This window comes from Platalea leucorodia (genome assembly GCF_965183815.1).
Source record: "Platalea leucorodia genome assembly, chromosome: 5".
In the NCBI taxonomy this organism is placed as follows: Eukaryota; Metazoa; Chordata; class Aves; order Pelecaniformes; family Threskiornithidae; genus Platalea; species Platalea leucorodia.
Window position 1 is genome coordinate 85,694,632 of NC_138827.1, and position 27,882 is coordinate 85,722,513.

The 27,882-nt window shown below is 47.2% G+C and overlaps 2 protein-coding genes across 7 annotated transcripts in view; both read right to left on the reverse strand.

The window, feature by feature from the left end:
* Nucleotides 1–16,963: 16,963 nt before the first annotated feature.
* Nucleotides 16,964–20,507, reverse strand: RPL37A (ribosomal protein L37a). The gene is made up of 4 exons (XM_082312722.1): nt 20,433–20,507; nt 19,766–19,894; nt 18,479–18,561; nt 16,964–17,249 (listed from the first exon to the last, which is right to left on the reverse strand). The coding sequence occupies exons 1-4, from the start codon at nt 20,433–20,435 to the stop codon at nt 17,186–17,188; spliced, it is 279 nt and encodes a 92-aa protein (XP_082168848.1). The 5' UTR covers nt 20,436–20,507; the 3' UTR covers nt 16,964–17,185.
* A 65-nt stretch (nt 20,508–20,572) lies between these two features.
* The window catches only part of SMARCAL1 (SNF2 related chromatin remodeling annealing helicase 1), a 43,059-nt gene continuing 35,749 nt past the window's right edge, over nt 20,573–27,882 (reverse strand). Inside the window, exons 15-18 of one of the 6 annotated variants that reach the window (XM_082312717.1) lie at nt 27,582–27,682; nt 25,955–26,051; nt 25,470–25,571; nt 20,573–20,675 (exon numbers count right to left, since the gene is read on the reverse strand). In XM_082312717.1, coding sequence (XP_082168843.1) covers nt 20,601–20,675; nt 25,470–25,571; nt 25,955–26,051; nt 27,582–27,682 — 375 coding nt within the window. In that variant the 3' untranslated portion in view covers nt 20,573–20,600. Of the gene's footprint in view, nt 20,676–22,675; nt 25,576–25,954; nt 26,052–27,581; nt 27,683–27,882 lie in introns of those variants that run through there. The other 5 variants (XM_082312719.1, XR_014228255.1, XM_082312720.1 and 2 more) reach the window with 5 other exon arrangements.

Here is a 27,882-nt window from a genome sequence, read left to right on the forward strand (position 1 = left end):
GATTCCTTTAAGGATCACAATGTTCTGGACAAGAGACCTTTGGGACCTCTTGGGTAAACGTGGGCATTTCTTGTATTCATTACCAGCCTCTGGCTGCATTAATACCTTAGCTATTTCATCACAGGCCTCTCATGCCTGTTAATATGCCTTTTGGACTCATTTCAGCCCACAAGCCTCCCAGTTCCACAGTTTTGCTGAACAGCTTTGTCCTTTTTCAGAAGGAGCTGAGCACTGTGGTCTGGAGGTTAAAGCCCTGGAGGCCTGTGCATGGGACAGCTGGCCTCCATCCCTGGCTCGCTGCAGCCCAGGCACCCCTTTTACCCTTTCCATCCCTCTGAGCCCAATGGAGAGAACCTGGCAGCAGCAGGGTGACCTGGCCCATGGTGTTTGCGGGAGGGGGAATTACCTGTGCACGGGCACATTTGTGTGTATCTATCTGATGTTCTCACTTCTTCACCCATAACCCAAAGCATGATGGCAGCAGTGAAGACAGGCACAACGCCAGCTCAGCCAGTCATGTCCAACACTCATGAAGCTTTACTGCAAGACCTGAAAAGTAGAGAGATCAGGCTGCTTTGTCCGATAAATGAAGGGATAAACCAGCTTTAGACACAACTCTAATTATTTAAAGATGGCCACAAGCCCAAATGGAGCTTTGTCTTCGAGGTCTGAAAGGGGAAAGACATAAAAGTCCTTTTCATGGGATTTGTGTGGATTTTTCTTTGTGGAAATAGTTTGGTCCAGGGGTCAGGGAGAGCCTGCAAGCAGAGCCAGAGAAAGCAAACCCCAGCCCATGTGCTCAACAAAAACCAAGCCCTGAGAAGTGGGCATGACGATGACCTTCAATGCCGTCTTCAGGCAGAAGATGCACAGAGTAGATGAGGACCAGAGTCCAGTCCCTGCTCCATGCACTTCTGGTGGCTTCCTTGCCTGTCTCCCAGGAGAACCCTCCTTGTCCCCTTTTCCTTGGAGGCACGGAAAAACTGGAGCTCGTGCATAAGCTGGAGTTTCTCACCTCTGTGCAAGTGAATCCTACCAAGGTCAAAACCCCAAGGCTTGGGTCACAGGAGTTGGCGACTAAATGAGTCAGGCCGGCCAGCTTATGGCACCGGACTGGCAAGGTTGTGGCACCATCACCAGGCTGTTTGAGAGGGACCTTCCAGGCAGCTGGCTTTGCTGCCACCTAAGCATGGAGATTTTGATCCTCTCTGAGGCTTTTAACAGTGGTTTAATGAAGAATTAGCCAAGCTGGTCAGGAAAAAAAGGTTGTTAAAATGTTGTTGCTTTTCCCTGCTAAAAAATGTCATTCTCTTTGACCTCTTTTTAACATGGTTCTCAGGTTTAGGGTGAAGAAACAAAACCTCCAAGGCTTTCAGCAAAGGCCCATAAATTTGTTTTAAAAGAAAACAACCTCAGAATTGGAGTTACTTGGTCAGTTTCCCATGAAAAATCTAGGGAAAAAATGTTCAGAGAGAGATGTGCGCTCTTGAAATGATCAGTTTCACAAAAAGGACTGGTTTTCATCATAGATAAACAATTCCTGTAAGAAAATCAGAAGAATGTCTGATGAGATAGTTCATACAGGTTTGGTTCAATAGGAGCTACTGGATCTGGTACTCTTATATTCTTACCCTGTCACACTCTTTCTGAAACTGTCAGTAAAAGAACCTGCATCCTATAACCAGGTAACTAAACAAGACTGACACGTCTTTGCTCTTTTCATTATAGACAGGAATTTGTTGTTGTTCTTGAAGGCCTTAATTTGCAATATTCAACAGCTTAACAATTTCCCCACACCTTCTGCTCATTAATTGCATCAATGAAAGGAATACATTTGATTTATATACATCTATATCAAAAACCATCATGAGTGACACTTTTTAATAGGAACAATATATTCAGCAATAAAAGAAATGTCACAGTGCTTTCCAGGATGACAATAAACTGATGGGTCTTGGAGTTTTTAAAGCAAGGATAAGGTAAATTAATTCAGATTGTTCCTCCTCGTTCCAAGTCTGAAGCTGATGCCTTGCCAAATCTACATTAGAAGTGCAAATTGGCGAGGAAAAGCAATAAAAGACAAGAACTTGTCACTTACTTTCCTGTTGCTCCAGACTGGATCTCAATCTACCTTCTCCAAAACAGCTGGCTCCATGGTACACACATTCTACCCAAAGAGAAATCCTTGAAGAAAGTCTTCCACCATGTTCCACCCAAACGCCCCTTTTTTCCTCAGCTCCCTTAAAGGGAGCGAGTACAGGTCTCTCCTCAGTATGAGCTGCAGATGATGACTTCAAGGACCTTACCTAGGGGTAGGAGAGCAAGGAAGGAGGAACTGGAAAGGATACTGATGCTTCTGCAGGCCAAATGAAACCTTTCACAAGGCCAGAGATGCAGATAAAGTGACTTACTGCTATCCAAAATGTACAGCACCCCTCCTGCCCCTACATTTAAGGAAAAGGCGAGGGGTGGCATTAGGCAGACAATGACTGGTTCAAATGAACTATCTGACCATGCTTTTATCTACCAGCAAGCCCACAAGACACCCAGATCTGCTTGCCTGCCTTTCCATAAATGTTGTGCGGGTCTGGTCACTGCAAATCATTCCACACTGGTGGCTCTGGAAACTTCATCCGTTTGTGCCCAGAGGAGGAGCCAGCCAGCTGAACCAGCACAAGCTTCTGTCCAGCCGGGAACAGAGAAAGAGGAGCCTGTCTTTTACCAGTGCCCTCTGCAGACACATTTGTTGGGCTGAGTTTTGGAGCAGGGGCTGAAGTATATGGGAAAGAAAATGACTGAGAACACAAGATGGAGGGGGAGGACAGGTACAGAGATGTAACTTCAAATCTGAAAGTGTGACATGAACTATTCAGCCCGTCAATGACACAACCCCAGGGTGACTTGGTTGAGGCAATAATAATGCACATGGAGAAGAGAACTGATATGACAGGGGCTCTTCAGCCTGGCAGACAGAAGCATAACACAATCCATGATATAGCAGCAAAATTGGCCAAATTCAGCCTAGAAATAAGCTTGGTAGAAGGAATTGCCCATTGGCACAACTCACTGACGGCTGTAATGGCTTCTCCATCACTGATGGTTAAGAACAGTGGTTGGATATTTCCCTACAAGATCTGCTCTTGCAGTCCTGAAAACTTCTAGCACTATTCAGGAGACTGGATGATCAGTGTCCCATTCATCTTACCTGAGCCACTGCTCAGCTACCTGGTGGGGACCATTTGAGATGACCAAGACAATCAGTTCATCAAAATGAACTGATGACCTACATTTCGGTGAAGGACTCTGCTTCAGCACCAGGCTCCTGAACAATGCAGCCTTCTGGCCAGATATCTCTCTCCCTCTGCCTAACCCATTAGCTCAGAAAACAGCCAGAAGAGACCAAAACGATCCCTCAGTCTGAACTCTTGCACAAAACAGACCACAGAGCCCGCCCCAGTAATTCCTGCATGAATACACTGCAATCCTCCAGAGCCACTGGGAATACAGGGTTGGAAACAATAGCTTTGAAGGAGCAAATCAAACTTATAAAACAAACAAAAAAAAAAAAAAAGGGAGGGGGAGGGCAATAAAAGTTATGATGAGTCAAGGAGGTAATTATGTGTGATAGCAGGGTTTCTTTGGCTGGGGACCAGCAAGAGACACTGTCTGCATCCAACCCTCAGGATGAGCATGACAGAGCAGTTTGTGCCGCAGAGAATTAAAAGTCTTCAGACAGGAGAAAGGTGAGGGAAAAGCCAACAATCTGAGATGGGGCCAGGTCTAACTTAGACACGCACAAGTCATTAAGCTAACGTCTCTTGGCTAATTGCACACACAGAGACATATCCTGCAAGGAAAACAGCCTGAGAAACAGCCTTATGGAACAGGCATTAAACAAATGCATTAAGCAGGGGAACAGTAATCCTTTTTCAATGCCAGCAGGGTGCTAGACATTTCTCATCCACAGGACCGCAGCAATTCAGTCACACTCAGCCCACGGGAATCCCATAGAAGCAAAATGCAAGAAGCTACAGCCCCCCCCCCCCATCATTGCTTCGTGTACAAAGGCTCAGGGCAAAGAGGAAGAGATCTGGCTGATGACAGATGTGTGCTGTTAAACATACCTCCCTGGAAAGGACTGTGAGCCCCAGGTTTAGATTTAGTAATAAAATCATGAAATGGGAGTGGGGGAAGGAGACCAAGACTTCTGGGTATTGTTTGCAGCTCTGCCCGTGTTTGCTCAGTGATTCAACTCAGCATTATTGGGTATTTTAGAAACAGGCCATGAGTCATCCACACCATTGGTTCCTTCCCTCTCTAGAAAACCTCCAACCCAGGAGGGTGAACACAGAGCAACAGCGTTTTTCCTAATGAAACCATGCAGCCTCCCAGGTTCCCCTATCTTTTCTCATGCCAGGTATCTGTAAGCCTCAAGCTCCTCCAAGAAAAAAATGGAGGATGCATAGCCTGATGCCCTCAGACATCAGTGCTTGAAAGGTAGGACCTGCTGTTTTTTAAAGCCAAAGCAAGAAGAGACCTCAGGAGGAGAGTCTGCTTTCACTCCTCCATACAGTGTCAGCTCTACTCAAGCCACTTCTGACAAGTGTTTGCCTAATCTCCAACTTGAAACTTCCAGACATGACGTTACTGCCACCTCCCTTCGTCATTATGTGACCATCCTTATTGTGGGGAAGTTGTTCCTCTTCACAGAATTGTAGAATTTTGAAGCTGAAAAGGACCTCTGAAGGTCTCCAACCCCAACTCAAAGGAAAGCCAACCAGATCTACTTGGCCAGATAGTGGCCAACAAACACCTAACCTGTATCTCTCTTGCTGTGGTTTCAACCATCACTTCTTGTCAGGTCTGCCATGGATACAGAAAACCGATGAGTACCTTTCACCTTACAGCAAAGTCATTTGTGTATTTAAAAAAATGTTTTCAAAAAAACTTTCCTTCTTCAGATCCTTCACCCTTTCCTCATAGGTCATGTTTCCGAGACTGATGATCTTTTATGCCTGCCTCCCACAGACAATTGCTAGTCTCCAGACACACAGATCCTGGAGCTGCCAACCTCATGAAGACTACTGCAGCTGTAAATGGGAAGAGTTAGAAGCACGTGTCTCCACAGGCTTCCTCTATGGAGAGGAGAAGACAGAAGAAAGGCAGGCAAAGCAGAAACAGCTCATCAGATGCTCTGAACACCAGCCTTCCCTTGGGCCCCTTCTCCTCACGTCTCTGACAACCTCAAGCATGAAGACGCATGAAAAACCCAAGTGCTCAGTTCAGCTGTTGATAGCTGTGGTACTTCTTTCTGTGCCAACAATGTTGCATGCCCCAGTGCTTCCCCAGGGCCAGCAGCATAAAAGAGTGGAAAACCTAACTCACGAGACATTACTGTTATTGTTTTCTAACAGGGTCGTGCTAAAAAAAACTCCACGCAGAGGAAAGCCTTTTTGTGCCATGAACAGGCACAACTGCCAACCAGCAGACTGGGAGGAGAGGCTCATGGTGAGATGTGTTCCTCAAGATCCAGAAAAGTTAGGACCACATCTCCCTTGGCTGTAGGCCCACTCTTGGATATCCTCTGCTCTGCAAATCCCTTAGCTGCATCACCCCATCCTCTTCTTAGTCCTGTCCTGAGAGCTCTGCTCCACCATCCTTCCTCGCCTGTCCCCATCCCCCAGCGCGTTTGTCACCTCCCCAACCAAAAGAAAAACCCTCATTCGACTTCTCGTCAGCCTGCCCTAGTCCTGCATTTTCCCCACGTCCTCCCCCTCCCCAAACACACGCGCATTTTAGGGCTGAGAAACTCCAGTCAAACAGGAGGTGCTTTAGCAGAGCAGGGCTTTGAAGAGAAAGGGCCTTGCCATGTTAACTAGAGGCGCCTGCCAGCCAACAGCGCAGCCCCTGAATGCACAAGGAATTTTGACCTCACATAGTGAAATTTCCTAGAACTTTAAACCTTTGTTGTTGTTGTTGTTGTCGTCGTTTCTTTGGCTCTCTCTTGCTTTTCAATTTTCTACTTGGCAACCGCATTGAAATGATGCAAGGAAGTAACTGCTGCTTAACTGCAAATTATTAATTGGATGCCAAGGAGTCTGTGCATGACTGCACGCAGGGCAAGGGGGGCTGTGTCCTACATTACAAAATCAATGAACCAGCTTGGCATTGCTTTTCTGCCCTGAGATATAATTTAGCGGCAAGTCTCCATTTGCTCCAGAATTGATTCCTAAAAGAGAAGGCACAGTCTATTCAGGGGAGGAAGGGGAGGGAAAAACAAAAAAACCCCCACACTTGGTGACCAAGGGCTGATCCTTTAGCTGTTGAAACTCTTTCCTAAGAGCCTCAATCACTGTTAAAACAAATACTAATTGTTCTTAGCTAGGGGCTCGCTAGAAATAGTCTGGCTGAAGACATTCTGCTGTAAAATACCAATCTGATGAAATTGAGAGACTTGAGGCGCTCAGGGCTGCCCAGCTCTCCAGGTTTTCCTAAGACTTACTGCCACCCCAGCGGGAGCTGACACCCCTCTGCTGAGACAGCGTGTCTGGCCACACGCGTCCTCCCAGACTGCTGCAGCGCAACTGAAAGTAGGTTTGCACAAGCCGTGGCTGAAGGCGCTGCGGTTTTCGGTGCTCTATGTACACTTTGCCCTAGACACGTCTCTGCTCAGAGGACCTCATAGTTTAAACACTCAAGACCAACAAACATCCCAGGGGGGATCTGTTCCAATGGGTAATTACCCTCATTGTTAAAAATTAACAACAAAACAATAATCGTAGACAGCTGGACCTTTCGCGCCTTTTATAGCAACATTCCCACAGCTCCGCAAGAGACATTGTTTGGGATTCACAAATAAATTTTCACCCCAATTCAGGATAAATCCTTAGTTGACTGTTTCAGATGCTTTCCCAAGAGGGAATGGCCACTTCCCATGTGACTCTAGCCGTGGCATATCTTCCTGGCGCGCATATCCCGGGCAGCAGGGCTGGGGGGCTTCGATGCTTGCAGGAGCCAAGGTCCAGACCGTGCTTGAGCACCCGGAGTTGCTGCATCCCTCATTTTCTGTGTGTTTTAACTCACAGCATTGCCTGACCTTGGCACTGACAGAGACTTGGGAGCCTTCGGTTGCCTCCTTCCCTCCAAGAGGTTGGCTGATGGCAGATGGCCCGGGGCAAAGGGAGGCTCAAGGAGAAGTGTAAATACGTAAAAAGCTGCAGCCAGCTTATCTTCAAGGGGGTAGGCAGAGGTGACCAGGAGATGGACTTAAACGGAGCAGAGAAACAACCCCAGCTCCTGGAAGCCAAGCTGATAACCTAGGAGAAGACTGGCAGAGGCCTGACGGGAAGGGTGGAGGGAGATTGGTCAGCTGTGATGAGGTGCACCCTGCAAAGCTGAAAGAGCATGCTTGGCTTGGAATTCTCCAAGTGCCAAATCCTGAGTGGTCTTGGGACAGTCATTTGAAGGCAGACCTCAGCTGCACCCTGCTCTTCTCAGGCTTGGGTGTCCCCTCCCTCTACCACCCATAACAATTTGTATTTCTGTATGCCGAGAAGCGCTAAGTAACATCAAGGGCACGGGCTTGCAAGTGGCAAGGAAAACCTTATTCAGCTTCCCTAAACAGTGCACCTGATTGCCACCGCTCCACAGCCTGACATGAAACCAAAGCAAGATGATACAAACCATCACATAGACCCTGTCAGGGTTAGCAGGGACAGCCAGTGCTCGATCCCAGCCCTGAGAATCAGAAAGTCTTCGTAATCCAGACCAAGAAACATCCCTGGGGAATCTACTCCACTGGTTAATCACCATAGCCCTTAAAAATTAACAACAAACAATAGTAGACAGCTGTGCTTTTCCTGCCTTTTATAGCAACGTTCCCACAGCACAGTGAGGGACATTGTTTTGGGTTCACAAACAGCTTTTGGGCCACGTTCATGCCTTCATCTCTTTTTCCGTGGCCTACCTCTCACCTACTGGACTCCACTCACCAGAAGGCAGCCAGCACGCCCCTTCCACTGCAATAAAACCAACCAGCCAGCAGAAAAGCACATGCACACACACAGCAAGCTTGGTCTTAGCCTGGGTGAAGCTTAGCATTCCTTCACATTCTGGGTTGTGGAAAGAGTTGTTCAAACCAGGCTCATAGCAACCTTTTAGACGTCGCACTCAGAGTTATGTAAAATATTTTCCCTGCTTTGGTAGTTGGCAAACTTTGTTTTATAAGGCAAATGGAATTTATTAATGCAAAATATTTATCAAGTCTTTGTATTTTTTTTTTCCAAGGGAGCAGAGAGGTTAACCAGGAGTCTTTCATCTTTGCTGGCTTCTGGATGTTAAAAATGCAGCTGATTTAGAGCAAGACCACAAGCCAGAGTCTCTCTCATTTCCATGCAACCCCTTTTTCTGCAAGTGATGGCAAGTTCTCCCTTTGACAAAGGTACCATCTTCCTGCAGTGATGGCAGGGAACACTCCTGAAATGTATTCTCAAAGGCTTGGGTGATCTCCATCCTACAGATAAACAACAGAGGTAAAAGGCAGGGGGCAGGGTCCTCTGTGCTCAGCTCTCCACCGATAGGCAAAACAAGAAGATATTCCATGCCTCAAGGACCTCACATCCTCCAGGAAGGTGCAGGTAAGGTGAGAACACACCAAAAAAGGAAGTAGCGGGAAAGGGGAGGACAGTACATTGGCCAAATGATGTTGCCTGATCCCCACGTACAACCACTCTGATCACAGATCTCCATGCTTTGGAAATAAAAGTAGTAACGCAACTGGCAGCTCTACTGCCATGTCTAATGCCTTGGATTCTCCAAATGAGCAATGTGAAATTATTTATCACTGCTTAAGGTCCACACTGTAAAAACCATCACTGTCTTAAGCTGCTAAGCACTGATTTGGTAAGAATAATCCAAACCAAAGCTCTTGGCAATGGCCAGACTGCTGATGAGCTCAAATCACAAACCTTTAGGCTTCCATACCTGTCTATCATCTTCTATCTTTTCCTTTGACTATTTTCTTCTTTGTTTTGATGGATACCAGCATACTTTTCATCTGAGGTTCATGTGGACTGTCATGGCATACACAACATTTTTGTCAGAGGTGGACCTATGTTGGAATAAACACCTCTGCTTGCTACAGGAGGTTGCATTTATTTCTTTCTTATTCTTCATGCACAAAGAAGAATACATCTTCAGCTGACTAAGGTTAAAAATTAGTTGTTTAACGCCTGGATTATTTATTTGTTCCCCTTCTTCCCTTGCATGACTTGGGTCTACTCTGCATTTAAGGGTTTTTTAAATGTTCCCTTTACAGATTTGCCTTTTAATCTCAAATTCAATCCATTACAGTAAAAACAGTTTCACATCCAACAGTTTGAATGGAAACAGACATGGTTGATAGAGACCAAGATCCTATCTTCAGGCAATCAATCAGTTTGGTCTCACAGCCAGGATATTGGAGACAATCTTGTTCTGCATCAAAACTTCCCCCTTCAAAGGTGAGGCCCAGTAGTAGGTGGTGAGTTGGGGGAACTTTATTCAGCGAAAAGGGCAAGTGCCCCCTTGGTCCACCACTTAGCATATCCCATGAAATAATATTTATTTGGAGGAATCTGGTCCTCTCTCCACACTTTCAAAGAACTGGAGCCACTCCAGAACTGCCTGAAGGGGAGAGCAAAGCAGCAACTTGCAGGACATTTGTCTCAGGGTGGGAAAGGGCTGCAGAATAAAATGTTCCTCTTACAAGATGAGATTTAATTAAAGAAATGGAGAGGGATCACAGAGCAAATTCCTGAAACCAAACTCATGAGTTATAAATAAATATTCCCTGGTGTGGACAGAGGTTTCTTCAGAAAAGCCCACTGAATCAAGGCTGAAAATATTCTGTTTTGGTGAACAAAAAACAAAAAAGAAGTCATCATTAACAGGAGAGCTACAAGATCCACAAGGAGCAGTTCTCCACTCTCCAGGTTCACAGGCCCATCTCAGGAGAGTGGGCCAAAATCACAACGCTTTGAGCAGAGAGAGCGTGAACAAGCAGCAACTTAGTGGAAAAGTAAGGAGTCATCGCATGGCCTGGAGTACGCTTCCAGTTGTCTCAAGTATGGCCTCTTCTATGCCAAGGTCTGCCCTTGGCTTTCCAGCCCTCTGCTCATCCCAGGCTGTAACGCGATGAACGCAGGCTCTGTAGCCCCAAAACATAATTTCCTCTGCAGCGGCTTCCCCGCGTCCCCTGCTGAGCTCTTTCCACGAAGAGCAGGTAGGACTCGGAGCACAGAGCGGGGAATGTAACATCCCAGCCCGAACACAAACGCTTGCTCCCAATGTGTGTCCATCAGATGACCGAAGGCCAGGAGAGCATGTTGGAGGCAGAGCAAAGCCCAGGGAATCTTTTACAGAATTCACATTTTGAAAGCGCAGCCCAAAGCATCGGCTGCTGTAACCTATCAATATTGTGCTTGTAATTGCACAAAAATAAGAAAGCCTGGCCAGCTCTCCCTCTGCTGCCGCAGGGGCAAGGGGCAGCCGTGACCGTGCACACCACAGCAGAGCCGGTGAGGGCAGCTCCGACCTGTCTTGCCTCCTGAGACGTCAGGGGGAGGCGTGCTGCCAGCAAAGCTCCAGAGGTGCAAAGCCTCAGAGGTGCTGCACACCGGGAAGCTCGGACACTTTCCCACAGTGACACTGCCCACACTCTGGGTCAGGAGGTGAGTAAGAGAGGACAAGAGAAGAAACAAGAGGTGGGCAAAGGTTGAGGGAAAGCTGCCCCTTTGGCTCTCCAAAAGCTTATGCAAGATTGTCTCCAGTGAAGCTCAAGGGAGGTTTGTAGCCTGACATATCGATGGATGCCAGAGTCCTAGAAGAAGATTACTTTTAGGGAGACATTGGGGTTTTGGCGATGCTGCACTGGCTTCTCCCACCTTTCTTTGCTTTGGCAGTTTAAGATGCCAGAGTGGCACTGCGCTTTGCCTGGGGCAGAGGCAGAGAGGCAGCCTGGGCCTGAAGCTCTGACCTGCAGGTCTGTGGGTCCCTGCCTGGCTGTAGGCACCAGCTCCGGGGCTGCTTCTACACCAGTATAAGCACTGGGGGAGGGCGGGGGGGGGGACGGGACAAAAGGGGAGCACGACAGCCTCGTTCACTTGCTAATAGGCTACTGAAAGGAAGACATCAAATCTATGATTGCCCTGCAAGGATACAGTCCAACTTGCTAAAAACAGGAAAAAGTAAGACACTGCAAAAGAGCAGAGGAAATGGATTAGGTTTTCCAGAAGCACCCCAAAACCCAAACTTCCAGCTCAACAGGAGCCCCAGAAGGCTGAGCAGGGCAGTGACACCAAACTGCTGAACACCAAACAAGCACTTTTTTTAGCTCTGGTTAGAAAAATCCTTTCGTGCAGAGCTGCCATAGTTCATATGCTCAGAGCAGCACTGTACAGAAAGGAGAAGGGTTGGGGTTTTTTTGGGAAGGGGGGATGGAAAAAAAAAAAAAAAAGAGCACAAACCCTGCGCTGGGAAAGCCACACCGATGAGCTTGTTAACATTTGAAGAGACTGCTTGGCGTGATTCCTTACAAAGATTCCTGCCAAGAATTTGCAAGAGGAAAGTATATTTAGCAATCCAAGGCATGCCAAAGCCTTGTCAAGAGAAAAAAACACTTTGAATATGTGGAATAGCAATTAGACATTTTCTAAGCAGCCATTTTCAAAATGCATCCAGGCATCTAATAAGGGCACCTGAGGCATATCCACAACTCCGCCACACTCCATGCCTCAAAAGACATCCGCTAAGGATCGAATACTTGGAGGAAGGATATGTTACCGATGGCAACTGCCTACTTCCAGAGCACTGGGGCTGGTTTCAAGCAGGCGATTCTCTGTCACCCTGAGCCATTGGAAATACAGTCTTATGCCACTGTGTATCACTTTGTAGCATCCTTTGAGGAATCGTTTCTCCAAGAAAAGCTGTGAGCCATGCTGCATTGCTGGGAAGCAGAGGCATGCTGCCTGCCCGCTTCTTTCATGGGAGCTGGACCACGAGCTCTGCGATGCTGTTTCCGCAAAGGGAGCTGGTGAGCATTCAGGTGAGGTGAGCAGCAGCTCAAAGCTGGGACAATATGTAAAATCAGATGGTGACTCGCAGCTCGTTAAAGTGGCACTCACATCATTCCCCAGTCCTGGCTGATTCTCTCATTGGCCAACGCTCTGAGCTGCAAAGCCAGCAATAAACTTCATCACTAAAGCTCTTTTCTTGCTAGGGAGAGACCTAGAAAAATTTCCCAGGACGGGGTGTATCTGCCCCAGGAAGGTAACTCACCTGCATTCGTTGCTCTTGTTTCTGAAGCACTGTTGGGAATCTCCCTGGGAGGCAGCATGGAAGAAGAGGCATGAAGAAGCTCAGGAAGGCAATGGGCAGCACTTGATCTTGCACAAGGATGAAGGCAGCCAATCATACAGTAAGGACAGACTCCTGAAAACATGGTGCCCATCGCTTATACCTGTCAGGCTCTATTACAGTCAAATCCCCAAGTAAGACACAAAGCCAAAAGGGAGTACCTGCACATGGGCTGAGTCCACACCGCCTTTAAGCCAGGACGCACAAAAGGGACAAACAACGCCTGAGGCTGAGGTTTCTCATCCCCATGAGCCCTAGGCCCCAATACTCTTTAATGTGTGGCACAATACAGACACAAATGGTGCCCCCAAGGATTAGTATCACCATCCCCTACCGAACAAACAGGCTGTCCATGAGCAGGAGGGAGCAGGAAGCACAAATGGGGTAAAACCAAAGCAATTTTCTTTTGGAAGCAGGTAAACGCTTAACAGAGAAACCAGAATGAGGACAGCTGCCCCAAGTTCTTTCAGTCTTTGGTTTCCAAGTTCCTTTGGGCTCCTGAAATGCCTCTCTGATTACAGCCACCATCCCCTTGGGTTATATTCTTGATCCAGCATAAATATCCCATGGGACTGATAGATTGCTCTGAGAAAGAGGTCCCCTTCCCGCCTGCTCTTCAAAAGCAACCAAGATCAACCAACCTGCTCAGCCACATCTACAGAACAGTCAGTCAGATCCAAAGTCTCCGTTTCCATCAAACTCTCCTCTAATTCCCACAGCTGTAGCAATCCAGAAGGGTCAGACGCTGCCATAAGCTCACAGCCTCCAAGACAGGTGCCAGCACTTTGCTCTCTGCTTCTACAGCACCTAAGACAACTCTTTCCAAGTTCCTGACTGAGGCTCAACAACAACTATACTGAAAGCAGTAAGTAAAATTGCTAAGAATTCCTGTTTTCATCCTCGATTCCCAGAGGAAATAACAAATTTTGAGGATCACCTGGCCAAATCACATAACTGTTGATACAAAAAATTCTCCTAGGAGATATACAGGGTTTGGACAGAGCAACAAGAAAAATTCAGCTCTGTTAGAATTGAAAAGTAACCACAAAACATCCGTCTCCAACCTCCCCATTCCTATTCCTATGTCCTTACCTCTTTTGGCACAGACCCTTGTTTCAGTCTAAAATCACCGTTACGGTCTGTTTTAGGGGGAAAGCATGAAACACTGAGCCAAGAAGCTCTAGTAGGCATACAGGTGAGCAGAGCCTGTCTCCGGGATGGGAAGGCAAGCTGAGGAGATGCAGCCAAGCAGCAGCCCTGCAAGACCGAGCAGCAGTGTCGCCCGCTGGTCGCTCGCAGCATTGCCTGCTGACAGCGCCCTGACCACGGCATCCTTCCTCCTCCTGCCCTCCCCGCTCTCGCTTTGGGGAAACGTGCCGAACTGGCAGCCCTGAAGGTTCACCAGCACAAAACCCCTCCGGTGAGGAACAGGCCAGGTGCCACCGTGCTCTTGGGAGAAAACAAGCCCAGGGGCTCTGCGGATGCAGCCCATGCAGGGACGCAGGTAGGACCACGCGGTCCAGATCAAACACATCGTCCCACATCCTTCTCTTCTCTTCCTATTTGAACCCCGCCCAGCTTCCACTCTCTGCAAATATTAATCCCAAAGGTAATTAATAACTTCCTCAGCAGGAGTAGAAGTCACCTTAGATAAGATACCTGTGCAATCACCCTGGGATATCAACATATCTCAGCACCCAGAATTGGGAGGGGAGAGGGACATGGAAACGTGACCCGAGCACACTGAGTCAGGAATAAAAGGCAATATGCAGACCACCACTATCCTGCTTGTAAAGGCAGCGAGAGCTGGCAACACACAGCTCCACACAGCAGCTGTCACAGCCAGCTACAAGGCTTTGAGACTGCAGGTAAATCTGAATTTGCCAGGAGCATGCTCACCAGCTTGCTGCTTACACCTGGTTTTAGCAGCTCAAGAAGTCCAGAAGAGAGGAGGACACGTTTAACCAGGGGACACCTGCAGCTGTCCCAAGGACTGAGCTGTACTTTTCCCTAGCAGATGACTGAGGCACAGCAGTGACATTCCTGTGGCAGATGAGCCACATCTGTGGCCCCTGTATCACTGCAGATCCCTGCGAAGTTTTGGCCCAGTAGGAACACCTCGTGCAGGTGGTGCTGGAGTTTTGGACCTCTTCTGCAGCTTCACTGAAAACAGCATTTCCCCCTCCCATCCTCAAGCCCACCGCCCAGGATGCTGGGCTGCTGTTTCCAAGCTGTCAGGCCTCCCCTGCCTCCCCTGGCTGTAGAAACACAGACCTCCAGAGCAAGCCGAGCCCCTCAGAGCCCCTTCTAGAGGCAGAGCTGTACAGCCACATCACCAGGGGAACCGCCCCCCCCCAAGCACATCAAGTGTTTTACCACCAACGGCTTTCACACAATGAAGTAGCAAGTGAAGTAATCAGTGCTCACGTAGTTTCGTCACCATTTCCCAACAAAAGGGCTCACATGAAGACCCCTTCAGCATAATGGAAGCTGTCTTTATTTTGATGCAGTTTAAGAAGTGTTGTCATTGCTCAGAAACCTTCTCAAAAGCACTCTCCCAAGGTGAAGCACAGATGTGTGGCCACTATCTTCGGAGCTCACTCATCTCTGTGTAAGCTGGCAATTGGAGCGACTTCCCTCAACTGCTTCACCCTTTTTCCTGGAGTTCCAAGCGGGACACAGAGCTGTTTCTGGACATCCAGTCTATACCAGCTCCCCAACCCTTCCTTCTTGCTGTTTCCCTAAAGGATAGCTCCATTATCTGCAAAGCAGCTCCTGGACCACAGCACTTCATAAACCTACATAGGAAGGCAAGCCAAAGCCAGGGGCAGCACCCCTTAATAAATTCACTGAGGCAGGCCAGCAGCTGTTTTTCAGGCAGCAGAGATCCTCACAGTAGCACGAGCCATCCTCACACACCATGCACCTCACCTTCAGTGGAGGCAGCAGCCAGCAGGAGAAAAGCTGGCTCCTTGAGCTGTTCCAGCTATCCACACACCAGTGCGCAAGGCATCCCCAAGGGAGCAGAAACATCTTAACTGAAAAGAAAGTTCAAGGCAGCTTGGAGATGGCACCCCAAGCAAGCTGGTTAGCAGGACCAGCAAGAGCAGTGCCCAGGACTAAGCTGGGAGGTCTGACAAGTACCTAGAGAAGCTGCTCTGGGCATGTCATGTAAGAAAAGCAGCCCCAAAAATGAGACAGAGTGGAGCTAGGGGTTTCTTGAACCCACAGGTTTCCTTCGTAACCCTGCTGTAACAGAAGACACATGGGCAGGCGGCTCTGACAGGGCTCATCTGCATACACAAAAATGAGCCACTGCTGCTAAGGAGAGTCCCCCACTGCCACCTCCACGTCCCACCTGTCACACCGCTCTTCCACCCTGCGCTACAGGCAGAACGAGGCTGTCAATGCAGAGGCGGGCAGTGATCTCTCTCCCAGAAGGCAGACTGCCTGCGGCCCAGGGAATGACCCTCGTCACTGCTGGGAGGTGACATGAAGGATAGGCAGGTTGGTATGACCGACACTGGATACCTGAACACACAAATTCACTTTAGTAAGGGAAGTTTAGAGCACTGAATTAAAAAAAAAAAAGTTTAGGAAACAAGTTCAGGGCCACTGCAGTCAAACTTCTGAGCCACAGACATTTTGCAGCTGGGGAAAAGGTTCCTGCTTAGATCCAGTTCTGAATCTCTTTCGAAGACGCCAGGCTCCTTAATGACATTATTGCCATAGCTCATCACCACCTGAATCCATTTAAAGCTTAAGCTGGAGCAAGAGCAAGCAACCACATGCTACCTGCTAACTGGTTTTCTTCCAGCAGCTATCAAGGTTATTACCAAGACTTGTCTTTTCTGACCTGAGGACAGGAAAGGTGCTGCAGTCCAGACAAAAACAAACCTCAAACCACATTGAAACTCACCTGACAAAACAGACCATAAAAAATGTTCCAGCATCTTAAGCTTGGAGGTCTACAGAGATGATTTGGAGGAAATTATTAACTCAAACAGCAGCTTTTCCTTCAAGATTGAATGTCCCAGTTCACCCAAGATTTTATTGTTGCAACTTGGTACGGATTAGGGAACTTGAACAGACAGACACGGCAGCCCGCTATCGGACCTAGGAAGAGCAAGACACAGGGCACGTTCAGGCAGACTGACCTCGAGATCTGCACGCACCACCATGCTACAGGCTGCAGTAAGCAACTGTCTGTAGCTGGCACTGGAAAATAAAGCGGCACCAGCCAGCAACAGAGGATGATAGCTGCTCTTTTACCATTCCAATCTCTGCCCCCAAGCCAGTCATGATGCCTTTTTTTTTTTCTCTCCGTCTTGCAGCACACACCCTACTCCCCTGAGCCCTCCTCAAAGGCAAATGGGAAGCGGCAGAGCGATGTTTTGCATGTTCTCTCCTCCCCCCTTACATCTGTCCATTCCTCCACTCACAGAGCTCCACGCTATTCCTCAAGGCACAGACATGAAAGACATCGCAAGATGTGCCAGGCTTCTTCAAGCTATTTAAGCTTTCCTCAGATTCACCTCAGCGCATTTAAGCAACAAAGTACGCAATTAACTGGAAAGGAAAAGTGGTTTTTAATGGCTTCATCAGTAACAAGAGCCACTCAACTACTGGATAGAGCTACTAATGTCTCTACTTATAAATACAGTACAGAAAGACAGACAGGACTTTTTGCAGAAAGACGGACATGATTCCAACTCCATTATCACCTTTTTATTGTTAAAAGGACAGATCTTGACAGTGGAAAAATGGATGTTTCACAAGGAGAACGTAGCTTCTACTGGTCCTTCAATTCCTTCAGTCTTCTGATCGCAGATTTGACTGTCACTGCAGAGGTGGTACTGGAAGAAGAAGCAGAGTCATCCGCACGTGGCAGTAGAACAACCCGCGCCAATGTTATTTTTTGGAGAAAGCGCTAATCATGTCAAATAGTTATCGCCTGATTGCATTGTCAACAGGAGGCTAATTCCACTTTGATTTTCATGACAACGAAGCGTAGGCCTTTGTCTACAGAAGCACACGCAACTTCACAAGCTACATCTCAACCCAAATTATACAGTCATGCGTCGACTACATGCACAAGCGCATGGGCTCAAATTCCTAGCGACTGTCATGCGTGGGACAACAGTGTCTTCTACCAGAATTGGGGGGGAAGGAAAGTAAAGAAAGGGAGTAAGCGAGGGCACCATCACAATAAGGATTATAATGATTCAATACTTTTAATATAAAAACAAAACATGGAAATCATGTTCCCTGGAGTAAACCTGGTTTTGCCTATTGTATCTGTGTCTCTGAACTGAAAAGGCTAGGGTAGTAATCACAAAAAAATGCTGCTTAGGCTTTGAAAGAAGAGGTGAGAGTTCCCTTACGCAGCTAAAATTTTTATACAGTCAAAAGAATCAAGGAAGGAAAATTAATCCCCAGCTCAGAGGCATAATTTATTAGAAGCTGTTGAAGCTCTTTTAGAATAGGTCGGAGGGACATCTGTCAGGGGTCATCCATACAGTTCATTCCACCCCGAGACGGCTGGATGAACGAGCCACCCTCGTTGATCCTTTTCTTCCAACATCACAAAAAAAAGGGCCTAAGCATAATACCTCGTACAAGCAACAACTGCAGTTCACATCTCCAGTAAGAAACGCTACTACAGCCAAGGCACAAAAGAGACTACTTAAATGAAAATATTTGTTTCAGGATTTGCAGATGTTTCAATTTCTTTATTTAAAGTTTGGGAAAAGATGCAGAGCTTGCATTTTTGAAGAATAAAACAACTGCTTTGATAAAGCCCAGAGAGATAAAGAAATTTTGGAGGGACCCACCGAAACCAGCAGCAGTAATATGATGGATCAAATACAATATTCTCAGAAGCTGCACAACAGATACCGGAAAGAATAGCAATCAAATCCAATTTGATCCATTCCAATCAGATTTTAACAATGCAGGCAAAAAAACCCCACATATCACTAACTCGAGACAGGTTTACTTAATGGCTAGTAGACTAAAAAAAAAGCTGTATTATGTTTCAGCTATGTGAGAATAAATACTGATAGGAGCTTCTTCATTTCCTTACTTGTAAGTCCAGGCACCACCAGCAACTGTCTTCATGCAGGATCCACAGTGCCAGATACCCACAGCCTTCCTCTTCATTTTGGTCTGTAATAAAAGGAAAAAAAAAATGCACTCTCCATCAGCTGAAAAAGCCAAAGAACAAACTTCAGGCGAGGACTTCAGCATCACACCACAGCACTACCTATAAGCCTAGTTAAGACAGGCAAGGATCAGGGAATGTTTTTATTCAGATTCTTCAGAACAAAGAAAGTCCTTCTGAAACACTTTTTTATTCAGATATAAAGTGGGTCATTCCTACGTGCATCATCAAAAATTCGGCTCTTTTTGAAGGAGAAAAATACTAAGGAGTTACATTGGTCACAGTAACCAAGATTCTCACCTGGTTTGATGACCAATGTAACACCGCTATTACTAGGGCTCTCTGGACATCCCAAGACCCCTCTAAACTGGACCCCCTTTGAATAGCATCTGAAGAGCGAGTGGTGGGTACTGAGCTCCTTTCACCTGGGCAAGTCTCTATCGCCCTGCAAAGATGACACCGCATTTACCTATACCTGTACTGGATTTAGGCAGCTCTGCAAGTGGGGTTATCAACATTCTCACTTCACATGAGAAAAACACTAACCAACCAACGAAACAAAAAGTAAATATTTTTAAAATTTTCATCCACTTAAAAAGATACCTATTTTACAGATATCAATAAAAATTATCTGGGCAAAGCACAAGCTGATGGGCCTCTCAAACTGTCAAAAAACAGATTTAAAAATGAATTTTGCATGAGCAGATAAGATTATTTATCAGAAATTCTTCCCCATCCAGAGTTATACAGCACACAAATATAAGCAAGCAACCGCAATCAAAAGTTTTAAGTGGGAAAAGCAAGCTCTCTTCCTCCTCCAGGCAAGCTGCAAAGTTACTGAAGGAAAAAAAAAGAAAAAGCCCAAGGTATGACTTAATTATCAGGATAACAAGTGTGTTGTTTTTGTCAAGTCTTTTTATTAGATACCTAAAACGTATAGTATGGCAACATTTCTCACTATCTTGTATAATGAAATGTCATTTATGTTTGTTTTCATTTAAGTATCACTAAACATGCATGTGAAATGTCTACTAACTCTCTTTATTTTATCAGGGATTCTGACAGTAGCCTAAAGCTCACAATAAACTAATCACTGTCTCAAAACTAGTTCTCTCTTCAGTAGAAAAATTACCGAAGCATCAAATTGCATTTCTAGCACCAATAACAAAGTTATTTTTAATGACCTTTTTAGGGAAGGCCGTCTCTCACCTTGCCGCAGAAGGAGCAGGTATACTTGGCATGCTGGCTAATTTCAATCTTCTTCACCATTTTCCTAAGGGACGCACCGTAACGGGTACCATATTTACCCACAATCCCAACCTTCTTGGTGCGCTTAGCCTGTTGGGAGGCAAACCAGAACAAGCTTCAGCTTTACGGAGCTTGCCATCTCCTCGGCAGCTGCCCTCTCCTGACACAGCAAAGCGCCCGGCGCTCCAAGGCAGCGCCGCAGCCGGCCAACGCCTCACCCCGACGTCGCACACGGGGCATGAGCTACGGAAGGGCGAGAGGCGCAGGCTGCCGCGGCCTCCCAGCTCCCGCTGCGGCAGTCCGCTGGGCACCCGGGCCCGGCCTCTTCCCGGGACGCCCGTTCGGTCTTCCAGCGTCTCCCCACCGCCCCCCGCGGCCTGCCGTCCCCCTCGCTCGGCCATCTCCCCCAGGCCACCCCGGCGGCAGCGAGCCCCTCTCGCAGCCCAGCCGGGGGAACGGGTCCTGCTCGGGGGCAGAGCCCACACAGGCGCCCGGCCCGCAGGCCCTCCCGCTCCGTGCCGGACCCGCAGCGGGCTCCGCACTGCCACCCGCCGTGCCCCGGGCCCTCAGGGCGGCGGCCCCGGGGCGGATGGCGGCGGATGGGCCGCGGCGCCCCGGCCCCACTCACCATCTTCCTGCCCGGCGCCGACGCTGAAAGAGAAATGGCCAATGCGCAGGCGCAGTATGAGCCGTCGCCGCCGGAAGTGATGGGGATGGGCGACGGAGCGTGGAGCGGATGGGACTCGGAGTGGGCCTCTCTGCACCGCGGTGGTGCGTAGCTCTATGGTCGCGCTGCCTATTCGGTACCTTTATCCCGCGACAACAGGGTTCTCTCAAGCCTGAAGCACACAGACCGGACCGCAGCTGCAGCCTGACGGCGGAAGATGATGCATCGCTCAGAAAACATCATGCACGAGTGTGAAACCCGAGCGGCACGTCAGCCCCAGCAGCACCGGAGGGGAGAGGTAGCGCGAGAGCTCAGATTCCTGGATTTCCACCCAAGGAGGTCACACCAGGAAAGGAGATGGAGCAGTTACATTCACTCACCTCATTTTCAAAGAGAATAAGTAGCAGGTAGATGTCAATTTAAAAAGTAACAGCAAACCAGACCGGAGCCACAGAAGGGGTAAGAAAAAATTATATATATTATATATATTATATATAAATCAATGAGGATGAATTCTCATCTTAGCCCTAAACCCAGAGGTTTCAAGATAAGCCGATCAGGTGCAACCGCGGCATCTACCCGCTCTCCTTGGGGTCATCCAGTGTGGAGACAAGCAGCCACGAAAGCCCCCGCATGCTGCCGGGGGGTGGACTCCCGGCACCCGGACGGGGCCCCCGGACGCCTCCGCCACCAGCGGCAAAGCGCGAGGCCCGGACCCGGGAGGGTACACGAAACGTGTACCAACACCGCTGAGCTGCGATGCTCGTAACAGGATTAACACCCATTAACCTCCATTAAGAAATCCAATCGCGTTAGCCCGAGAGCTTTTTAACGCGCAGAGCCAGCTGCAGCGCATCCCCTCCGGCCGGGAGGGAGCCGGGGCTGCCCAGCCCACCTGGAGAAACCAGCCCCGCGTACTTTTTGCGGGTGCTTTTCCTCCTGGGACAGCCCCATGCCCGCCCCAGCTTTCTTGAGCCATGACAGCCCTCCTCTTCATTTGCAGTCTATTTAATTAATAGGGAATTAATGATGAGAGCATACCCTGCCGCTACGTTAACCTTTCCCTGGCTGGGGCCCGTACTTTCAGAGACGCTCGTGGACAGACGCCACATCCCCTCTTGGCTCTTGCTTTGAGGGTTTGAACACCCACATTTTTAATTCCCTCTGTCATGGCAGGCTCCCCGTTCCTCCATCATTCCTGCAAGCTCTCCTCCCGCCCGAGCAGGTCCTCCCAGGAGCTGGTGGGCCAGTGCCCTGTTCCAGGCGAGAGCTCAGCAGGGCTTTAGGCAATGGCATTTGTATCTCCCTCTGTTGAGTCAAAATCTTATTTGCTATATCCTAGGAATGTATTTGCCCTTTCCCAATCCTCATCATAATGATGACTCACAGGATACGCCTTTGATACCAATATATTAAATAGAAGAAAAAAAAAAGAAAAAATAAGAAGTTCCTTTGGCTGCTTTGTGACTATTTGGTTAAAAAACAAAACAAAAAAACCCCAACAACTCAGCCAACACATCCTGCTATTCTCCAGTCTGTACCTACAGAGTTAAAGTTCACTGTGACAGTACAGCACGTGGTCATATCCTTCATCTACCAGTATTACAGACAGCTCGGCCAACAACCAAACCCAGCCCCTCAGACAACAGCCATTCCCAGCACTGCCAAAATAAACGTTTCCAAGTGACTGAGAAGATGGATGGACGCCGACAGGCCAGCACAGCTCCAAAAGCCTTGCCTCGACAGTCCACCCCCTCGAACTCTTCTGCACGCCCCAGGCTGGCCAGCTTCACGTACTGAAGACTTAGTTCAAACTGCTCCATTTTATTGTTCGTGTACTTTTTTCTGTTGTTCCTGGTTTGGCAACCTTCCTGAAAACATGCCTTTCTCTAGCAAGGGTGAGAGCAGACACAGGTGTACAAGCAGGTAACCAGTCACAGTAAGATGCTCCAAGATCCAGTAAGATAGGTCCTTCCCTTTGCTCTATTGGGCTTTAGATAATGCCAAAACGTTAGTTATACCATCTTCGATGGGCAGGTGTAAGAGTGCCCAAGAGCACTGCGTGTTCCAGAGCCTGCCCGTGGGTCTCGCTGGCAACCTGCACGCTACCTTGTACAAATTCTCATCAGCAAGCCTTGGAGATCCTGTCTGAGCCGGCTGGCAGCCTCCCAACCACCTCCTCATCATATTAATGACACACTAATAGTGTAATTGGGCTAAGGCCTGCACAGTCTTTCCAATCCCTTGATGTAATGACTAAAAGCACTTTCCTGCAAGATTCTTCTCCCCTTTTTTCATTTAGTAAGGATAAAGCGAATCTCGAGTGTACTTGAAGAGCCTTTGTAACTCTGCAGCAAACCAGCTGAGATTTTATGGGCCCTAACAAAGAAAGAGTACACCTAGCATTCCTCTAACAGGGCTGGGATTTATCAATATATGGATAAGATAAATTGAGTTTATGAGAAGCAGAATTCTCCAAGGGTACTTTCAGCAGATTTCAGAAAAATACTATTTTGAAGTAGCTGTAGCCTTACACGGAGGAAGAGAATTACTCCTACAGGACACGACAATATGGGTACACAAATAATGTCTTCCTTTTTTTTTTCAGTAGGCAGGCAGCAACATTTCTCACCCCTTACTCAGAACAACTCTCTCTGCAAGTAGAAAGATCACGTGTCCTAGAAACAGATTAAATACCCTGTGTTCAAGAAGACAGACATTTAAAAATGTCGAAAAGCGTGTATTTATCTCCTGGTCTGCTGTTGGAGCAAGAGAAATGATGTTTAGCTCTCCATCTCGAATCCAGAGATAAAGCATTTCCTCCAGTTGGCCAGTCACAGGATCCTCTTCACTTGCACATGCACCAAAGCACCTTCTGCAGGCATGAATGAAAAGCAAGTCAATTGCATACACAGCCTGTAGGGCATTTCCATGACACTTGCTGAAAACGCGATAATCAAACCCTTCGAAGCAGGAAAAAATGTCCCAGTTATTATCAGGTTGATCTTCTAGCACAAACTTTTTTGTCCTCGACCATGGAAGAGAGGGCTTTTTGTCAGTGTCTGGTATCTGCACACAGCCAAGCACGCTGCCTGCGCAGCATGTTAGCTCCTGGCCTCCAGAAGCTAAATGTAAGCCTTGAGTTTTCTTTTCCCCCACCCTTCGCTAGAGATTATGGCTGTAAAACATAGCTAACTGGTAACTCTGTGAAATTACACCTTCTCCTGTACTCCCTGGTCACATTTGCTTAACACTACCCCATTTCCAACTATTTTTAAGTACTAAGACCAGAAGCGTGAAAGACATTGATTTGGGATCACACTATGCCACACTGCCAATAATACACAAGAATATGAAAACCAGCCAGAGATGCCTGAAAAGATCAGTTGTGATAAACAGAGCCATTTGCCTTTACATCAGGCCCACATCAAAAGTGGCCTCTAGAGTTTTTGCAGAGGCACCACCGCCGTGAAGTGGAATCAGGCCACGCCCAAGGGACAGCAAATGTGTCACAAGCTCCTGAAAGGACCCAAAGAGCGGTTTTGCTCAGGTGGCACCGAGGCTGGGAGTTCAGGTCTCCCAGGACACAGGGCTGAGACGATGATTGAGACTACCACAAATCAAAAACAGGTATTTTCATCACTGCATCAAGCAACAGTGCTGCTTTTGGCATTCTCAGTGTAACCTGCACAGAGCTGTAATGGGAGCAAATAACAGGTCCTAGGGTACCAGCCTAAATGTCTTATGCAAGTAGTTGTTGATTCATCTATAAGCAAGTATCATGGGAGTTTCCCGTTTGAAAGTTGATGCGTTTTAGAAAGGACAAAAGGAAGTGTCCCCAGAAAGACCTATCCTATCCTAGCTATTGTAAATATTTAAAAAAACCACTAATATTTCCACTGCATCATGTATTTCTCAAGCTTAAGGTCCAAATGGGACATGAAATTCTAAAACAGAAAAAGTACCAAAAGCTTGGGAACCACAACTTAAAACAACTTTTTATTTGAACAGCTCAGTCCAGAATCAGTTTCTTACAAAAAGAGAACAAAAGTCCGCACATGTCCCCCTCTCCTCACTGATCTGTGGAAATCAGTCTCAAGTCTTGAAGAAAACATACACCCCCCCCTTCCTGAGCAGCCAGGCTTAATTCCTGGCAGTCAGCACAAGCTTCACCCTCCACTGAGACAAGAAGCACGTGCCATGGAGCAGGTCCTAAGATTCAGCAGATGAGGCCAGAGATCAGTGTGCTCAGGCAGACATTTGCCTCACAGGCAATACACACCCGGCAGACAGTTATACTGCTTAGTTTCAAGGTACTGACTGCTCTGCACGGATAAAAATCTGGGGCTCTCCCTCCTCTCCCCCACCTCCACAAAACATCAAGATCTGTCTGGATCTTTTCTCCTCACTGCCAAACTGAATACCAGAGAGCCAGTTTGTGAGTGACCCAAGCAAGGGCCCAATTTTGCTAGTGAACTGACTCCTATAAATACAGGCTAAAATTCTTGGAGATGGAAGACCGATTGTTAAAAGCACTCTGTAGCTACTAAGAAGTTAGTTTTCACAACAGTTCTGCCTTGTGGACAGACATTACCTGCTTTTGAAACAAAACAATTGTGGAAGCTGACATGCTGAAACAAAGCACCATGGTACTTGCCCATGGCCACTCAGTCACCAGCAAAACCAGGACTACAAAACCTGCAGGCTGCCAGGTGTGCGCTGCTCATCTGTCACGCTGTCAGATTGCCTTCTCATCCTTTGAGATGAAATGCACTAGAGATACAAAAAACTTGAAGTCTTTTATTTTTGAAAACTCAAAAAATAATACTTGATTGCTTTTGTTTTCTCCCTTTTAATAAAAAAAACCTCTTAGGCACCTTCTCTTTTGCTGTCACCATTACACTTTTAAAAAATCCTCAATACGCCGCTTTTTGGGGGAACTCACTGAACACGTCTCTCCTTCTGTATCTTGCAAGGCACTGCCAGAGTCAAACTCACAGCAAGCATCAGCTGCCTCCAAAAGCAAAACTTCATCAATGTCATCTTTGCTCTCAGAGAAGGTCCTCTGGAAAAGGTCATAGATGGTCTTCTGCTTTGGATCTGGCTGAGAAATTAGAACAGACAGAATCTGCACACACATTGTCATGTACAAACAAAGTGAGCAACAATCAGAGGGCACTCCCCCTGAGACAGTGCACATGTGTGTATATCTCATACATACATATATATACACACACATATACATATATCTCAGAGACATATATATGCTATGGAGGCTATCATGTCTCCTTGCATGCAGCAGGTTTGGGAACACTCTGTGGAAAGTCCAAGTCAAGGCATGGATCCTGGGAGGAGTTGGAGAATCTGGTCTGTGGCCTTAAAGGCAGAACAGGGGTAAGGTCAGCCTGCCAATCTAGATGTACACAAGCCAAAGCCCATTCAGCCTCTCCCAGGGACCATCGATATTCTTTCAGGTCAATTACCTTAGGGCAGTAATTAGTGGATTCAGCTGTTTTGGACAAACTGGTTTCTGAAAGACCAGCTTCCCCCAACACTTTGATTTTCCCTTGAATCATCGGCCTAGGAGAGATAAACAGGTATTACTGAAAGGAAGAAAATATCATGCAAAGACACTCTCATTTACTATGTGTAGATGAAAAAAAGATATAACAGGGGTACAAAGATGGCTTGGGACTAATCAAAGCTTGTTAGTTCCTTAACCTGTCCTGCTCTTGTTTATGATGACTGTATGCTATCTTGGGATATCAATCAATCCACTTTAAATAAGTAACAAGAAGAGGATTTCAGGCTATAAATATTTGGAGAACACACATATCCAATAGGGAAACTAGCTGACTGAGGCAACACCAATGGTATGAAGTCAGAACAAGAAGATGCAGCTAAAGGGAGTCGCAATAGCCTGTGTGTTCAGTCTCTGAGGCAAGCAATGGTAATCCCCACCAAGAGACACCCTAGAAATGCTGATGTATCTCCCAATATACTGCGGGAGAAAGAATTAATCACTGGCCCGAGAGGTCCCAACTGCACCTGCAGACTGGATACTTAGAAAGAAGCAAAGGCCACAGCACATAATTGTGCATTCACCAAATAGCCTTGTCTTCTTATTCTTTTTCTTTCCTTTAAAAAGGATGCCACTGTCCTCCTTTGAAGAGCCGTATTTCCTTTCCATTAAGCATTAACAACTGCATGGACAGCATTTCACAAATAAAGGCAGAATTACTGTCTACTTTCCATGAAACGTGGGCGATGCATCAGTTTCCAGATCCCTGCATTGTAGGGTTATAATTATTTGCCATCATGATATTCTGGGAACTGCACAAGTTAACTTAGTTCATTTGTTCCTTTAAACAAGGTAATAAAGACGTAGTTTTGGACTTTAAATGAACCAGCTAGTAGATAATTTCTTTTCATCATTTGCAGGTCAGTTCCCTTGCAGCACTAAGGATTCCTCAGATCCTCCTGTTCCACAGGATGTCAGATTCCCCAGCCCTAAGGACCAGTGTCCACTGATAGCTCTCACTGCAGCCAAAAAGGCTCAGACCACAACTCTTCAGAGGTGGGTTAGGAGCACTTCTTTAACCCATCCAAAGGGCTCACTGAAGAGCAAGAGGAAAGCAACAGTGCAGTCCTCCTCCACAGCTCCCTGTCCAAGCACTCAGGAGCCAGATCGCTCCTCAGACCTGATCCACAATGCACTGAACCATCTCCAGTGCCTGTTGACTTTGCTTGAAAGTATTCAGCACTTCCCAGTACCCTAGCACACGAATGCTCTGGGCTGTATCTAAGACAATTCCTTCTCCTTATATAGAGGCTGTGAAGGTTTTAGATGCATCGGCTCTCCCAGAATTTCTCTCAACAGCCCTTTCTTTATCAGGTAACTACTTTTATTCCTCCTGCTTGTCATCCACTTAGTTATGTCCACTGTGGCCAGGCCATGTCACCAGCTCATAGCAGCCCTGACTGGCAGTTATTGCTCCTCCCCTCACAGGCTGTGGAAAGCAGCACTAACATTAAGCACCTTGCATCACATATGTGACAAACAGTGAAAACAAGTGGCAGGAGAACCAAAGGGTCTTTCTCACTTCCTACCATAAGTAGTCATCTGCTGTGCCTTTAGCCACCAGGTAGTGAACATTAACAGAGCTGGTCTGTCCAATTCGATGTGCCCGATCTTCTGCTTGGATCAAAACCTTTATGTAAACACATGACAAAGAAAATAAAGTGAGAGCTGCAACATCTACGAAATAGTGTAAGCACTAGAGAACACGGATATCTCCTTTCTTATGCTTAGTGACTATTTCTCATCTGGATCCTGTTAACACCTGCATCCTCAAACGCAGACTAAGCCAAGAAGTAATCTGGTGCACCAGGTTCTCAAAAGGTACTGAGC